This window comes from Macrotis lagotis, chromosome 1, assembly GCF_037893015.1.
Source record: "Macrotis lagotis isolate mMagLag1 chromosome 1, bilby.v1.9.chrom.fasta, whole genome shotgun sequence".
Lineage (NCBI taxonomy): Eukaryota > Metazoa > Chordata > Mammalia > Peramelemorphia > Peramelidae > Macrotis > Macrotis lagotis.
In genome coordinates, this window is record NC_133658.1 from 362,374,295 (window position 1) to 362,392,910 (window position 18,616).

The following is an 18,616-nucleotide window of genomic DNA, read 5'->3' on the forward strand; positions in this document are numbered from 1 at the left end:
AAGATAGGGATGAAGAGAGCTTAGGTATCTCTCCCTCAGGTCAATACTTTTAGGGTAAAAAGTAATGGGAAAAGAGCAATGGGCCCTAGAGACTTCATGAGATAATCTGAGATTACAGAAGATTTTATACAGCAGTGATAATATAACAAAAGAAAAGTAACTATCACTTTCTAGGAAACAATACAAGAAAATTAAAACTTCTTAGAGATAAAAGCAGAGGTTGGAATGCAGAACACAGAAGAAAAAGAAACCCTAATTTTAATTTACCTGGAAATATAGTCATCAAATTCCAGAGGTTCATAGTCAAGAAGAGTATCTGAGAAGCAGGCAGGGAAAAGTAATCTGTAGAACAACTACTAATTTAAAAAGCAAGAGATTTCTTGAGAGAACAAAAATCAAAGTAGTGGTTGGCAGGTACTACCAAAAAACAAAGACTAACATGAATCCTAAAACTAATTATCCTACAAAACTCTAACTCATCAAGAGAAAAGACATTCTGCAAAATTGATAGAAATTTTGATTCTTTCTAATAAAAAATGAAACTAGAGGCCACTGAAATGTAAACTGATCAATCAGATGAAATAGAACCAAAGTAATCTAGTACTGAATGCAAATAAGAAGTTTTAAAGAAAACTGTTAATTTTTTATGGTCCTTTTTTTGGGAGGGGGGATTGTGTTAGTACAGGGAGTAAAATTAGAAACATGTATAGCATTATGCTAATTAGAAATTAAAAAAAAACAATCTAATGTAAGGAAAAGCAAATTTAATCATAACTTTGAATACTAATGGAATGATTATTAAAATTCCATCCTATATTAAAAAGCACATGAAAAACTAGAAATTGAATTGAGGAATGACTGAACAAGTTAAGGTTATCAATGTGGTGGAGTATCACTGAAATGTAAGAAATAATGAGCTGGCCAGACTTCAGAAAAGCTTGGAAAGACTTGCATGAATAGATGCTAAGTGGAGTGAGCAGGACAATGAGAACATTATACACATTAACAGCAACTGTGAGATGATCAATGATGATGAATTAGAACCTCTCAGCAATTCAGTGATCAAGGAAATTCCTGAGAGACTTGTGGAAAATGCCTTCCACATTCAGAGAAAAAAACCAAGGGAGTCTGAATGCAGAGGAAAACATACTATGTTTGCTTTTTAAAACCTCTTTTGTTTTTTTTTCTTTCTCATAAGTGTTTTCCCCTTTTAGTTCTAATTCTTCTTTCACAACATAACTAATATAGAAATGTTAAACATGATTGTACATGTACAACCTACATCAGACTGCTCACTGCCAAGGGGCTTGCAAAAGGATCAGTGTTAAAAACCATCTTTGCATATAATTGGGAAATTTTTTTAAATTAAATTAAAAAAAACAGATCTAAAGGATAGAGATGCTTTAGTTGAGTTTAGTCAAAAATCTATTCTATAATCAAGTGAATCCAAAAGAGAGGTGGTTTCAGGTAAGGCAAGAATTGATCTTAAAAGATAAAGAGGAAAACTACATTATGATTAAAGAGACCACAAATGAACAATGATGCAGTATGTTTAGAGCTGGAAGGACCTCAAGAGTTCTTCTCGATTTACATGAGAAAAATAAGGCTCAGAAAGTTTAACAGATTTGCTCCAAACAATACAAAAGTAAGGAATAACAAAGATTGGAATTGTTTCCTTTGATTCCAAATCAATTTATCTACTATACCAAAGACATTTAACTAAAAACACTAAAGAAATAACCATTTGCTTACCATAGCAAAAGGATACATCTTTATCCAATAACTAACAACTTTTTAAGAGTAGAATATCTTGGGGCGGCTAGGTGGTGTAGTGGATAAAGCACCGGCCTTGGAGTCAGGAGTACCTGGGTTCAAATCAGGTCTCAGACTCTTAATAATTACCTAGCTGTGTGGCCTTGGGCAAGCCACTTTAACCCCATTTGCCTTGAAAAAAAAAAACCTAAAAAAAAAGTAGAATATCTAAAACTTTCAAATAAGATCAGGTTGCCCACAGTCAGAAAGCATGATCACATGATATAGTAGAGATACAGTAATAAGATGAGAAAAAGAAATTTAAAATATACACAATTATTTGCAGATGATGATTTAAAGTAAAAAAAATACTAGGGAATAAGAGAAAACACTGAGAAAAATTGCTTTGGTCAAAGGAATAAAACACAAAATAAGTTTCCTAAACTCATTTTCATTTTTTTATGAACCAAGCAAAAATTTAGCTGGGAAAGAAGGATAAATACCACATAACAGAAGGAAATTAAAGATCTGGGAGTTAAACCACTAAGACACAAATAAGATTTACAAAAATGAAACTGCAAATCAATTTTCATAGAAATAAAAAGCAGCAAGTAAATGTAAAAAATTCAATTTTCATGTTTAGCCAATACTGATACAATAAAATAATATTACTCAAATTAACAGATTTCACAACATAACAGTTCTCTTACCATGGAGATTCTTATAGAATTAGTAGAAAAGTACATAAATTTCAAAGAAGAGGATTTCTGTTACTCTCAGGTCTAAAATTTTAAAAAAGGAATAGTTTTGGAACCTATTTGATTCAGGATTCTAAAATAACAAAAGTTTAACCACAGAATAGATAAGCACAACTTAGAAAGTTGTATGTAAATTATTCAGTAGGCAACAAGCACTGAAGAGGGAAATTAATTCAGCATTAAAGAACTGGTGACAAAATGGGTAAATAGACTGGCAAAAAAATAGGTTTAGATTAACATATTATCCTTTATTTCATAATAATTTCCAAGTGTATAAAAGAACATGAAAGTCAGTTAAGAGAAAGAATGAGTTCTTTCTCACAACTGTGATGAGGGAATAAATATAAAAGGATCTTATAATAAAAGATATAAGGGAGGCTGTGGCAGATTAAGAGAGTTAAGCTAGTCAAATATCATAAATCTGTGATATCTTTGGAGAGTAATATGATATTACAGAGTAAAAATTCACTAAAACAATCAAATCATACCCCTTTACCTAATTCCACTGTCATGTACTCTGAAAATGTTACCAAGGTATATCATAAAAAAACCAACTACACAAAAACATTTTTATAGTAGCATATGTAATTACAAACTGAAACTGAAATACAAATTGGAAGCAATCTATATATCCAAACAATAAATAATTCAAACTGTCAGTTATATAATGGAATATCATATAGCATTTAAGATCAAAGAGTGAGATACAGAAAGAAATCAGGCAATGCACTGGAAAGCAAAAAGAATGCATGTTAACCTCAAAGAGTAAATAAGAATAAACAAAGAATCTTTGAGTTAAGTCAGGTAACTGAAAACTATTACAATTCAAATGTGTGAACTAATTAACATAAATGCAAATTACTAAGGAAGTTTAATTACTAATCAAAAGAAAAATTTTAAAGGAATGTAAAAGCACTAGAGACAAAAAAGACTATTTAAATATAAAAGAATTTGCAAACCATACCAAACAAAAACATTTTCCAGGTACAGATAGAAGAAATGCAAATTACAGCATCTCAGAAGGTTTCACCTTAAATTCTACTAATTAGAAGTCATGACAAAACAGAGGAGTCAAGGTTGGAGAAGTTATAGGAAGTTAGGGGAAGAAAAAACTGTTTGATCCACCAGATTCTGGATGTCAGTTTGGATTCATACTACATTCCCACTTCCAAAAAAGCAACTCAATTATTCATACTAAATGATTTAGCAATTTCAGTACTAGACAGGCTCCAACAAGATCAAAAAAACAAAAAACCCTGAAGACACAAATTCAAGTGCTCATAGCAAAAGTGAAGCAGCAAAAAACTAGAAATGACAAATATGCCAATCAATTGAAGAATAGTCGAACACACTATATGTTACATATACTGTACAGTAAAAATGATTTCAGAAAACCATAAGAGTTAAGATTTAATGTAGAATTTTAAAAAAACAATGATTTAAATAATGAAAAAACCAACAAATCCAAACTCTCAGCAAACTGAAAAAGTTTTAACATCCACAACAAATGGCAAAATGTTCCAAATCAGATGAGGTTAGTGAAAATGGTGTTTTGGACTGTCACTGGATTCAATTTGGCAGTATGAGGGGATAAGGACACATGAATGTTAGTTACAGAAATGAGTTGTCATCACTAGGGGAATCTTACCTCCTTTGTTTTTACCTTTTTCCCTCCACCTTATCAGAACCCTGCCAAGAAAGCAGAAAGCTATCCTGTTTTCCTCCTTCACACAGGCTAATTGGCTACTTAAAGAGAAGAGTGTCATTAACTCCAAACCAAGAGTCCTTTATCATCTGTTCTATCATTTTCTCCTAAAATCCTAAGTCTTATCTCTCTATGTCCTATAGTCACCTTGACTGTTATCATAACTCTCTATAAGTATCAAAACTCTTTAGAAGTAGGGACTATTTAAATTTTTCTATTCTTAACACACAACATTAATCATTTAATACTTTTTCATTCGTTCATTTAAAACTAAATAGTTATTGATCAAATTTAATTAGTTGTAAACTTTATAAGATATAATTGACTACTTCAATTATTTAAAGATGTAATAATTTTACGCAAATAGAAGTAATGTAGTCAAAACAAAAAACAGATTGGGAAAAAATCTTTGCACAATATATCTATCACAAGTGACATCCATAGCAGGAAATGATTATAGTAATCTACTGTTTGACAAACCAAAAGAGTCCAGCTATTGGGATAAAAAAATCTCTTCGAAAAAACTGTTGGGAAAATTGGAAGGTAGTATGACAGAAACTCAGATTAGACCAACACCTCACACCCTACACCAAGATAAGATCAAAATGAATACAGGATTTAGACATAAAAAACAATATGATAAGCAAACTAGGAGATCAAGAAATAGTTTACCTGTCAGATCTATGGAAAGGGAAGTAGTTCATGAGCAAGGAAGAGATGGAGAACATCATTAAAAACAAACTAGAGGGGAGGCTAGGTGGCAGGGTGGATAGAGCACAGGCCCTGGAGTCAGGAGTACCTGAGTTCAAATCCAGCCTGTCACTTAATAATTATGTAGCTGTGTGGCCTTGGGCAAGCCACTTAACTCCATTTGCCTTGCAAAATCCTAAAAAAAAAAAAAAATAATAATAATAACCTAGACAATTTTGATTACATCAAATTAAAGCTTTTGCACAGGAAAAAAAAAACCACTGTAACCAAGATCAAAAGAAATACAGTGAATTGGAAAACAATTTTTACAACTGGTATTTCTGACAAAGGACTCATTTCTAAAATACACAGAGAACTGAGTCAAATTTTTAAGAAAACAAGACATTCCCCAATCAACAAATGGTCAAAGGATATGCAAAGGCAATTTACAGATGAAGAAATCAAAGTGATCCATAGTCATATGAAAAACTGTTCTAAATTACTACTTATCAGAGAAATGCAAATTAAAGCATCTCTGAGGTACCACCTCACACCTCTCAGACTGGCCAATATGACCAGAAAGGACAATGATCAATGTTGGAAGGGATGTGGGCAATCTGGGACACTAATACATTATTGGTGGAGCTCTGAACTCATCCAACCCTTCTGGAGAGCAATTTGGGAAAGTGCCAAAGGGCAACAAAAATGTGCATATCCTTTGAACCAACAATACCACTACTGGATCTATATCCTGAAGAGATTATGAAGAAGGGTAAAAACATCACTTGTACAAAAACATTCATAGCAGCCCTATGTTTGTAGTGACAAAAAACTGGAAATTAAGTGAATGTCCTTCCATTGGGGAATGGCTTAACAAACTGGTAAATGTATGTGATGGAACACTATTGTGCTATTAGAAACCAGGAGGGATGGGAATTCAGGGGAAATCTGAAAGGATTTGCATGAACTAATGCTGAACGAAATGAGCAGAACCAGAACTTTGTACACCCTTAACAGCAACATGTAGGTGATGATCAACCTTGATAGACTTGCTCATTCCATCAGTGCAACAATCAGGGACAATTTTGGGGTATTTGCAATGGAGAAAACCATGTGTATCCAGAGAAAGAATTGAGGAGTTCAATCTTTAATTAAAAAAAAAAAACACGTTATCTTATGCAATCTTGCTAACTCTTATATTTTATTTTTTTCTTCTTAAGGATATGATTTCTTTCTCAGCACATTCAATTTAGATCAATGTATAGCATGGAAACAATGTAAAAACTAACAGACTTCCTTATGTTGGGGGGTGGGGGGGAACAAGGGGAAAAATTGTAAAATTCAAAATAAATAATACTTTCACCAAAAAAAGTGACATTCAAATTGTACATGAAACCTAGAGAGCTATAAGATTAAGAACTATATCTGACTACCCAACCACTTTATACTCAAATTACTTGAAAATTAACATCTGAGTTATCCCCTCACACCAATTAAACTGGGAAAAAAAGGTAAAAGATGAAAGCATTTTCTGATAAAAGGAATGTAGGAAAACAGAAGAATATCACTACTGGAAGCAGTGAATTGTTTCAACTGTTTTGGAATATAATGTAGAATCAAGAAAGCTATAAAACTGTTCACACCAGATCTAGCAAACCAACTACTGCTTTTATCAAATGATTTTGGCACAAAAAAGATCTATAAGTACAAAAATGTTCATAGCGCCACTATTTTTAACAGCAAAAAACTGGAAATAAACTACATGATCAATAATTGAAAAATGACAATTATAGTATATGAACATGTAAAATTACTGTGCAATAAGGAAAGAACAAGGAAATATGAAAAGATCAACATGAAGGAATGCAACATTAACAAAGTAATGCAACATGAACAAAGCAGAACCAAAAGAACATAAAATTACAACAATTTTGTAAATACTTTAAGCAAATCTTAGATAAAATTAGACAAGGGTTGTCCAACCCTTATATAAAATTTTTTTAACATTAAGTTTTCTAGGTTACCACATTATGCAAATTTCAATTGGTTAAAAATATGACAATTGTTTGATGTCATGAAATTAAGGAAAATTATATTTACCTCTGAAAAATCATGAAATTTTTATGGCAATTTAAAACTAATTTAATTACTAGGTAATTACAAGGTAATTAAATTATAATTTTGAGTTAGCTCAAATACAGTTTGATGCATCCATTTAAAGCAGGTACCAGATTAAGTAACTTGGATCCATAAGAAAGCAAGGCATAGAAAAAAATCTCATTCTTAATGATAGAACAAAATACTGAAGCATTTTTTTTGCTTATAAAATGAACCATTACCAATTTCTATTTCAATTTAACAGAGAAAATAGGACACAGCTAAATTTATTTATTACTGCTAAGCACCATACTAATTTTTTTACTATCTTTATCAGTAACGATCAACTTATTCCTTTAAAAAAAAGTCTCTGTGAAACCTAAGCCGAACAAGTATGTGAAGAAGCAAAAATCTTGTGTCAGGAGGCTAGAGGGTCTAAGAAGGTACCAAAGAAGAATAGAAGGCATATTAAACACTTGAAGCTAAGAAGAAAACTAAAACTAGCTAAACAAATTGTTTCCCATAAATGTAATGAAGAATAAAATAAAACTGAAGGCTGAGTAATTATAATGACCAAATTTTCCAAGGGAACAAATGTAGAAAAAATTATTCCCCATTTTACTTTCAACGTGGGAATGCATTTGAAATCTGGCTTATTTTGTGAAATTGTAGATGGATTTAGAAGGAGCTTTATTCTTTTTAACAAGAGATAGTAGCCTTGATAGGTAGGGGAATCAGCAATTATAATAGTGAAAATCAATGTGATGTAAAAACAAAGTTATTAATGATTTTTTTTTTAGTTTTTCAAGGCAATGGGGTTAAGTGGCTTGCCCAAGGCCACACAGCTAGGTAATTATTAAATGTCTGAAGCCATATTTGAACTCAGGTCCTCCTGACTCCAGGGCCAGTGCTCTAGACACTGAGCCACCTAGCTGCCCCTAATGATTTTTTTTTTAAAGAGGATGGGGGGGGCTAGGTGGCACAGTGGATAGAGCACCGGCCTTGGAGTCACGGCCTTGGAGTCACGAGTACCTGGGTTCATATCCGACCTCAGACACTTAATAATTACCTAGCCGTGTGGCCTTGGGCAAGCCACTTAAACCCATTGCCTTGGAAAAAAAATCTAAAAAAAAAAAAGAGGATGGGGTTAGGTGCATAATCTAAGAAGGAAGCAGCTTGCTCTTTATCCTCTTCCTAGAAATAATAAAAGTAGATTCATAGGTGCTGAAATAGGAGGTCTCACAAGGGTCAGAGGAATAAAAGCTATCAGTAGTGCTTGTTGATTCCCTACTGAAACATGAATTTATACATAACTGTTGAATTGCTAAGAAGAGATGTTATCTTTTCAGGGCATAAATCCAAGACAGAATAAAAAACATCCTAAGATTTGTCAATATGATAGATAGTGACCTACTTCAAATGACTTACATGGATACAAATGATACTGTCATAACAAGCCCCCCAAAACAAAGCAGAATCAAAAGAACATAATAAATTTCTACTGTTTTATAAATCAGAACTTCAAACAAATCTCAGATTAAAAAAAAAAAATTAGAAGGGGCAGCTAGGGTCCAGTGGATAGAGTACCGGCTCTAAAGTCAAGAGGACTCGAGTTCAAATTTGATCTCAGACTACTTAATACTTAGCTGTGTGGCCGTGGGCAAGTCATTTAATACCATTGGCTTGCAAAAAAAAAAAATGGCTAAGTGCAATGCAACATATACTTAGTCATGATCTTTTTATATAGATTTACTTAGGTTTGCTAGTAATATTACACAATGTACAAAATGTATAAGGAACCGTGAGAGGGAAGCTAAAGATTGCAGACTGGTGTAAGATGAAGACCTTAAGAAAACAGCAAATGATTATTTACTGTTGTGCATAAAATCAAGAAATTCAGAAGAAAATTACATACTTGGAAAGTGAATTGCCAATTAGGCTATTTGAGTAATAATTTTGGATTTCTGGACCATAACTTCAAAGCAAAATGGCATGCTACTGGTTAAAGCAGAAATATTATAGATGACAAGATAAAAGGAGAGATGGAAATGTTACTCATTTCTTAACTTGATTATTTACTCGGCCAAAGAGAATAAACTTTGAATAGAAAAGGAAAGAACAAAGATGGCTAATATGGCATTGAAATGCTAAAAGAGATCCCCAGTAATCTCAGTAATCTTCAAGTTGAGCTGATCCTCAGCTGCTGAAATAATAGAAATTTGATTGCTGACTCAGAAATCTTTGAAAGACCACAACTATCCTCAAAAAAAAAAGAGGAGAATCAAATCTGCTAAATACAGGCGGAGGAATCTAACTTAGAATCTTGTCAAAATAGGACAGGTTATTAAAACATAATTAAGAGAATTCTAGAAAAGGGAAGCAGTATCATGACAGTTCAAGTAATCCTTATTTCTTTTTCTGATGGGAGTTACTAACCTAGAAGGATCAAGGAAGAGTTATAAATTTTGTCCAAATTTTGGCAAAGTTTTTTATTGTCTCACAAACTAGTCTGGAAAAAGATTGGAGAGATATTGGGTTATAGTGGGGATAGATGTAGGGCTACAAATTAAGTGGAACCGGTTGAATGACTGGACACAAAGAGTACTCATTAATTTTTCAAAGTCATCTCAAAAAGAATGACTCCATGATTCTCTGCTTGCTCCAATGCCTTTTAAAAAAAATTATTTTTTTTCCAACTAATGCAAAGACAGTATTTTTAACATTCATTTTTTGCTGTTTTGAGTTCTATATTTTCCCTCCCTGCCATTTCCCCCTTCTCAGTAATTTAAGTTATATAACTATATTAAACATATTTCCATATTAATCATTTTGTAAAGAAGAATTAGAACAAAAAAGGAAAAAAATCACAAAGGGGGACAATTATAAAACAAATTGAAAAACTTGAGAATGTCATGCTGATTCTTTTACAAGTAGGCAGTCTTTTTATATCTGTTCTAAATATTAATTCTACACTCCCATATTCAAGTTTCAGACAGAAATATAAATGAACCAAAGGGCAAAATTAAGCAAATTTTTCCAAAAATTACATCCTGTTAAATTTAACTAAACACATAGTGGCTTACTTTTAGATTATGCTTTCAAAACAAAAATATGTAGAGTAACACAATTCTCAATTTTACAGCAAAATGATTTACAGAGAATCTTAAAACATAATCTCTCAATAGGAAAAGTGAGGGAGACTGAAGAGTGCATTTTGCCTACTGATAGATTTCACTGTCAATTCCACTGTCCCTCAAGTATTCACTATTACAATCTTCTCCTTTCATAATTTAGAAAAATGAAAAGCTGATTCTCCTCCTTAACAACAAAAAAAAAACCAAACTCTTGCCCTATCCCGTTTTCAAAATCTCAGTGTATTTTTAAGCTACTAAAGCTTAGCACTCTTATTACTAAGTAAAACTATTTAGCTAGACAATTATCAAGCAGAATTCCCAATCAGATTAGCTCTGTAGAATTGTTCTAAGGATCAGATTTTTGGAAGGCTACTGATAATCTGGAAAGTATTTAGAGTGCAACCTGTTCGATGAAGAACTTTCTTTGAGTCTATTTCACTGGAAGGCTGACTGAAGAGTGAGTGAGTGAGTGTGAGTGTGAGTGTGAGTGTGAGTGTGAGTGTGAGTGTGAGTGTGAGTGTGTGTGTGTGTGTGTGTGTGTGTATGGAAAGACAGAGGAGAAGAGAGGACATAATAGTACTTGAAAGACTATCATGTGGAAGAGAAATTAAGGCTTGTTCCATTTGCCCCCAGAAGACAGAATTAAGGGCAGCTGCAAAAAAGCAGATTTAGGTAGCACATATTATGTTTTTAATAACCTATTTTGATTCTTTCCTCAGACACTTGCCAATTTCTTAAAATCACAGCTATCCAAAAGTGGAATAGGATGTCTGGATAAGCAGTGAGTTTCCATTCACTAGAAGTCCTAAAGCAAAAGCTAAATAATCATTCAGTGGATGCGGTATAGTAGGAATTCCTTTTCCAGAAATAGGTCAGACCATAGTCCTGAGGTCCCGCCTAAATGAAAACTTAATGATATTGTATAAATATGAATTCAAACCCAATTTAAAAATAACTACTCTAAAAAAACTGCTCTTTCCTTTCAAGATTTTGCTACAAGAACACTCAGGCTAAAATAGAAAACTATTTTACGGATGTGGACTTCTTACTTCCAATTGAAAACCACCATGAAAAATTAATGCACCTGTCACTAGATCTTTTTTTTTTTAAGACCAAGAACTCCCAAAAAAGGTTCATCTGAGGCAAATGAGCACAAGTACTGGAATGCATAAGAACAGGGTAGTGGAGAGTCACAATCTCTAGGGCATTCCTTCTATCTTATACTATTGCCTGTGTCACAAGTAAACTTCTAGGAAGGTGGGTGATTCTGAGAAAGCAAAGGTCCTTGTGATGGTGACAAAGGTAGGCCAACATATACTATTTTAGTTATTTATTCTCTTCTCTGTACACTCATCTATATTTGAACCCTTTCAACTTCAGTTAAAATCTGGGATATCAAAAACCACATTTTCTCATGTAATCATTACTTAAAACTGTGACTGGGTACTAAAATTCAGTAGTGTGAACTACAAGTGAAGTTCAACAGGATTCTGAAGGATGAAATAGGAGCCCAAGTACTATTTCTTCCTATAAGAAACTGATCAATTAGAACATAGTTCATTCTCAGTTTTGGAGAAACATAAAACTTTGAAACTCCCTCAAAATGAGAGGGATGTTTGGTAACAGCAGGAGAAATAGCAGTTGTCTTTTGGCACCATATCCTTTTCTCTCCCAGTTTTTCTCCTGTCATTTAGGAAAAAATCTCCTCACATAACTTCTATAATGGCTAATTTCCCTATTTTAGAAGTTTCTATTAATTTTTCAATGAAGAAATGTAATCAATTCATTCTTACTCCCTAAAAATATGATACATAATTTTCTGTGTACTTCTGCAAGTAATTGTTTTCACATCTAAATCCAGAATAAAAAAATAAGTTTTTAGGATTTTGCAAGGCAAATGAGGTTAACTGGCTTGCCCAAGGCCAAACAGCTAGGTAATTATTAAGTGTCTGAGGCTGGATTTGAACTCAGGTACTCCTGACTCCAGGGCTGGTGCTCTATCCACTGCACCACCTAGCTGCCCTCAAAAAATAAGTTTTTAAATTAACTTCACTGCCCTACAGGTTTCATGCCTCCCAACAGGAGGACTTAGGAATTTAGAAGCACAAATCCACTGAAATCACCGGAAACCGCAGATGGCAAAAATGTTTCCATAATAGCAATAGACTGTTTCTTCTAGTCCTCCTTTCTACTTGCTGAGAAACTAGCTTCCTATCTTGTCTTTCTACCTTTAGTTTCCCCACTCAAAACCAAAACCCATCATAAACTATCAGTCATCTATCCTACATATCACTCTATATGTTGGGCATTTAGGTGGTGCTACGGACAGAGTATCAAGCCCTGTAGTGAGGACCTGAGGTCAAATCTCTCCTCAGATACTTGCCATTTACTACTTATATGACCTTGGGCAAGTGACTTAACCCTGATTGCCTCACATCCAAGGTCATCTCCAGTCATCCTGATCCATTAGCTGCCCACTGGACCCAGATGGCTCTGGAGGAGACAGTGAAGTGATGACTCAGCACAGTTCCCCTTTACTCAAATCCAATTCACTTGCTTGTCATAGCATCACCTCCCTTATGTCAGTCTTCTTTGAGAATGAAAACAAACATCATTTGTACATCACTTCTCAAAATTCCTTGGATAATCCTTCAAGGTATCTCACGAATTGAATCCAACAAAATCTATTTCACAGTTTTCTTATATGACTTCCCTTCATATATTCTGTTTCAGTCAAAGTGAGTATCTCCTCTTTTCCTTTCTTATTCTGTCCTATCTATTTGCTTTTCCAAAACCCATGGCCAGAATGAATTCCCTTCCCCAAGTGCATCTCTTAATGTCACTACCCATTTCCTTGAAGGTCAAACTCAAAAGCTACTTCCTTCATAATGGAATCATGATTTGATCCCAGGCCAGATAAAGGTACTTTCCTTGTCATATTTCTCTAAGATAACCACTATATGAAACCAACTAAAAAACAGAAATTTAAAAAAAAAGTAAATTTGTCATAAAATAAGAAAGATTCCTCAGTGTTGTACATAATGAGCTCCTTAAAAGTTAGAATATTTTGGTCTATTTATTATTTTTTTTGTCTATTTATTCTTAAAGAAAAATTTCCCGTCTTAACCTTTCCAAACACTTTTTTACATATAAATTCTCTGCTATGATACAACACTGGGAAGAGAGAAATAAAAAGGCAAGAAAATATACCCAAATCCACTTGTCATGCACTTGTAAAGCTCTTACCTTGTGTGGAGAGCTCAGGCTGTGGAGGAAAATTGGAAAGCCCTGATTCTCTGTGCAGCCCATCACTGTTTGGCTTATCACACACATTCAACTGTGGCACAACTATATCTAAGTGACCCTCACAATTCTGTTTAATTTCTTCCTCTAGCACCTTTGAAGGGCTAGAAGGTCTATCCTCTGGGCCCTCCTTCCCCTCCAGCAGAAAGTCACAAGGGTGCAGGTCCCCAAAGGCACTCTTTGAGTTCTTTTCCCTACCAGACCTACTGATGCGCTTACTGGATTTAGCTCTGCTTTGGTTAAAACGCTGCCACCGCTTTTTGGGTGCCACATGGTTTACATCATTAGATTCATCACTCAAGGAGCTTTCACTGTTCATTTCAGAGTCCAGCTCTAAGACTTCCCCATTCTCAAAAGAGGGGCACTTTTCAGGCTTTTTATCAGGGTCAGATTTTTTAATCATGGGATCAAAATGGACATCAGAAAAATGTGCAGGGTCTTCACCTGTTAAATGTTCCATTAACTGAAGAGACTGCTTTCTTTTGGAATCTGCAGACCTGCTGCTTAGAGACTTATTTACTGATCCTGGAACATCTTTGCATTCACCCAGTGCAGTCTCAATGGTCATACTGGATAGTTGGTTTAACTTCCTTTTCCTTTCTGATTTTAAATCTTTGCTCTCTATGTCCTTTTCCCTTTGTGCCAAGAAACCATCCTGCAGTTTGGATGACTTGGATCTTGCACAATTCCGCCGAGTAATACAGTTGGCTCGACGTTTGCCAGAAGCTGTTAGCCTTCTTTTCTTAGAAAGCAATCCAGTTAAAGATCTGGAAGAGTCTTGGATGAGAGAAGACTCACTCCCAGCAGGGTTTTGACAAATAGAGTCCTGAATACAATCTCCATTTTTTTCAGCCTTTTGAGTCAAGCCTCCTGAAACCAGGGACTTTGAACCACCTGCAGCATTGCTGCTGGAACAGTCCCCAAGACCAGGACTACGATAGGACACCACATTTTGAGTAGTCATTAACTGCTGTTCCTTGGTCTTACTATCATGCATATCTTTCAACATCATCAATAAGGTGCTGAATTTGTAGTTTGGTTCAATTGGCAAACGACTTTGACTAGATGAAGAAGGAAAAAGTAAAGGTTTGTTTATTTTAGAAGAACCAGAATCATTTATGTCATCATTTAAGGATCTATAAGAAAGTTCTTTCAATTCTGATAGAACATGTTTTACAACAGCTGTTTCAATTTCTGCAGAATCCCTGGGTTTCTCATGCATGTTGCTCAGTAGTTTTAGACTATCAAGCTTCCCACTTTTGACAACACAGTCTAAAGGAGACCCTTTGGAATCAGAAGAGCAGCACTTTAAACTGAAATCTTCTTCTAAAACAGAGGATTCTACTGCAAGAGCACTCTCTTTGTGTTTGCATTTTATACTCCTGGCTTTAGGTTGTTTATGTTTTGATTGTAATAGAGGTTGATTAGTAAGACCACTCTTTACAAAAGAATTCTCATGGGAAATGTTTTGTGGCATGGTATATTTGGTGGAAAGATTGTCATTTCTAGCAATGATGGGCATTTTGGAATCAGAATCAGCACCTTGAGATTCTTCACTTCCAGGGTCAGGAGCTTTAGTACAATCTAATAAGTGGTCTAGATGTGAACTAGTTTTTCTAGACTTCTTTCTTGCTTTTACTCTAGTGTTCTTTGTGCGATACCTGGAATACTTAACCTTTTCATTTTTCTCCAAAGGTAACTCACTTTCACTTTTATCAAAAGAGCCACTGATTTCTACAGCACTCTCATCAGACTCAGAACTTTGGTCAACTGGGTCCAGATCACTGTCACTGCTCTCATCCTCAGAGGTGGTCCATAAACTGGCTGAATCACTTCTCTTTTCCTCATCACCAGCACTGATATAGCATGGGTGGGTTGACTTTGCACTGTGAACTATGCTGCGGAGAGGTTTTTTCCTCTCCATAGAACTGCTTGGATTCAAAACGCTTTCAGACAAACCAAGCAGAGAATCACAATTTGAAGATTCAAACTCTTTTTTCATAATAGTTTTCCCACGTGAAGAAAACAAGTAGTTTGTTGTGGAGTTATTGGATGCTGCTGTAAGACTGCTTGCTATTCTGCATAGTTCATTAGAAGCTTGTTTATCAGACACATCACCAGAAAGATAATTCAGGCCAAGAGACTCTGTAATCTTTTCCCTTCTTTCTTCCTTATGAGTTTCAAATGATATGCCGCTTTTTTTAATACTAGTCCTTTTGAGGCTTGTAGATCTTTTTCTGATTCGAGATTTAGTGCATGGCTTCACCTTCTCATCTGAAGAGGTTTCAGAGTCAAAGGCAAGTGATTTCAGGCAGCCATTCAATACTCGTTCATGCTCCGATTCAGGATCATTTGTACAGTCCTCAAAGGGCATATCTTCCTCACTGTCTAGTTTCATTGAAGTTCTGATACGCTTTCTGACCTTAAAATCCTTAGAAACATCTCGCTGTTCAGCAAGTCCAACGCTGGCTTCCCACTTACTCAAGATTTTCTTAGGAACCTTAAAATTTGAAAGGGAAAAGAAAAAGAAAGAAGGTGAGATCACACATCAAAGAAAAGTGAAAAAGTGTCTAGTATAGCAATACCCAAATCTCTGAAACCAAAGTTTGACCATCATTCAAGAAAACACAATGGACGAATTAAATGGATAATTTCTATTGTTATAGATGGACCTTACAAAAACTGTTGAATTGTAGACCCTAACAGCAACATGGGGTTGATGATCAACCTTAATGGACTTGTTCATTCCATCAGTGCAACAATCAGGTACAATTCTGGGATGTTTGAGATGGAGAATACCACCTGTATCCAGAGAAAGAATTGTGGAGTTTGAACAAAGACCAAAGACTATAGCCTTTAATTTAAAAAACCCCATTATCTTATTATGCAATTTTGCTATCCCTTATACTTTTTTTTTCCTTATGGATATGATTTCTCTCTCATCACATTCAACTTAGATCAATGTATGCCATGGAAACATTGTAAAGACTAACAGACTGCCTCCTGTGGAGGGTATGGAGAGGGAAGCAGAAATTAGGGGAAAAAAAATGTAAAACTCAAAATAAATAGAATCTTTCTTAAAAAAATAAACTGTTGGGGGCGGCTAGGTGGCACAGTGGATAGAGCACCAGCCTTGGAGTCTGGAGTACCTGGGTTCAAATCTGACCTCAGACACTTAATTACCTAGCTGTGTGGCCTTGGGTAAGCCACTTAACCCCATTGCCTTGAAAAATCTAAAAAAAAAAAAAAAAAACTGTTGAAATATTGACTTTACTTTTAAATGATAAAAAGAAAAAAAGATTATCTTTAAATGTTCCTCATTAGATTTGTAATTAAAGTTTCAGTCCTGTCTCTGTCTCTTTCTCCCCCACAGGATTCTCCCATGGCTACAGAGCTTATCAACTCTAGAAAGAAGTTGCTATGTCCATACCCAAAAGGAAAGACTATAGTTCTACTTATACAAAACAAAGTGAGGGGGAGGGAGATGCTTTATACTACTGATTCAGTGAAGTCAAAGGGATCATTTCTGTTCCATGGTTCTCTTATATATTTCTTGCTATATACATCTCCTGTCATACTTGTCCTTTCCACAGTGAGACTTGGGATAATAAATATGCCAAATATTTAGAGAAACATCTGAATGCCTCTTCCATTCATTCACCACAATCCCCCAAAATTTCTTACTCTTCTGTGAATTATAAGGAGTTATTCCACCATATAATCCATGTAATGCTGAAATGATCACGAAAGGAAGAAGCATAACAGGAATACTATCCATAGCATTCAGAGATCATGATGGGGCCAACACAAGGGGAGCCTCCTGCTAAAGCTAACTTTATTGCCCTGGATATTTCTTTCAAACTAATTTCATCAGTGACTGGTTCTGAGATTCCTGTGGTAGCAGAGGAAATGATGACTACAAAGAGACAAAAATATATACTTTTATGGAAAGATGAAAGTTATCATTAAGAATAGAAATCCTAGGAAGGAGGCCGCGGGAGTCCAAGCTTGCCAGGGGCCCTGGTTTCCCGCCGCCGCCACCACAGTGAAGCCGAGCAAGGAGTTCAAGCAGTGGCTGCAGCAGCTCTTCCAGGGAGGCCAATTTACCATCCACTCATACCCCTCATGCTCTACCTGGGATTCAGGAGAGGTGCAGATCCTGGAATGCCTGAACCTACTGTTTTGAGCTTGCTTTGGGGATGAAAGACTGTTTGGACATCTGGATTGGAAACAATCAGCAAACAAGAGCAGCCCGCCAGTGTGCACTTTGGCCAGAATGCAGCAGTGAACAGGTCCCTGTACCTCATCATCTGCATGCCCTTGGGGTCTTCCTTTGCACAGTGGATATGGCAAAATAGTTCTAATTAATTTGTGGGGACAGAATGTATTGAAATAAATAACTTAAACCATGAAAAAAAAAAAAGAAGAGAAATCCTATTTTTCAGCATTTCAATAACACAACTTGCTATAAACCATAGAAAAATCTACACATAAGGACTAAGGACAAAAGGAAAAAGATCAGTACCGTAAGTCAAGAACTTTAATGAATATTTTATCAAACTCCCTCTTCTTGCAAATGAGATAACTAAAGTCTAAAGCGGTTAAATGACTTGGCTAAGATTATGTGAGTAATGATGATTGTGAAAAAAATGGCTTTATTCCCAAGTTAAGGCACACGAAAAATCTAAATTAACCTACCGCAGCTAACTTTTCAACTGGGGCACAGACATCAAATTTCATGAATATTTATGGGAGAGAAAGAGGAGGTCATAGTAGTCCCAAGGGGAAAAATTCAGCTGTTCACTTGGTTATCACCAGCAGAAATAATCAGAGAAAATACAAGTTATATGCCAAGTGGTAATGCCCTAGGTAGTTTTTTCTTTTCTTTTTTTATTTTTTTGCACCACAAGAGGGTTACGTGACTTGTCCAAGGTCACACAGCAAGGTAGTTATCAAGCATCTGAGGCCACAGTTGAACTCAGGTCCTCCTCACTCCAGGACCAGGGTTCTATCCACTGCACCACCTAGCTGCCCCTACTCCCTAGGTAGTTTTGCATAATTTACATCTAAAGATAAATTTTGTATTTTGCTACCATCTAGTAATATATGACACAACATGGCATAATAGTTACAGGGCTAGGATTAAAGTCAAAAAGACCTAGATTCAAAGATGATTC

General features: G+C 35.1%; 1 protein-coding gene and 1 pseudogene across 12 annotated transcripts in view; one reads left to right on the top strand and one right to left on the bottom strand.

Annotated features, from left to right (window-relative positions):
• The window catches only part of NSD1 (nuclear receptor binding SET domain protein 1), a 160,556-nt gene that overhangs the window by 62,440 nt on the left and 79,500 nt on the right, over positions 1–18,616 (bottom strand). For 11 of the 12 annotated variants that reach the window (XM_074212296.1, XM_074212295.1, XM_074212293.1 and 8 more), the window contains one exon: positions 13,383–15,939. In XM_074212296.1, coding sequence (XP_074068397.1) covers positions 13,383–15,939 — 2,557 coding nt within the window. The remainder of the gene's footprint in view (positions 1–13,382; positions 15,940–18,616) is intronic. The other variant, XM_074212303.1, reaches the window with a different exon arrangement.
• On the top strand, positions 17,392–17,642 carry LOC141506298 (mitochondrial import receptor subunit TOM7 homolog; annotated as a pseudogene).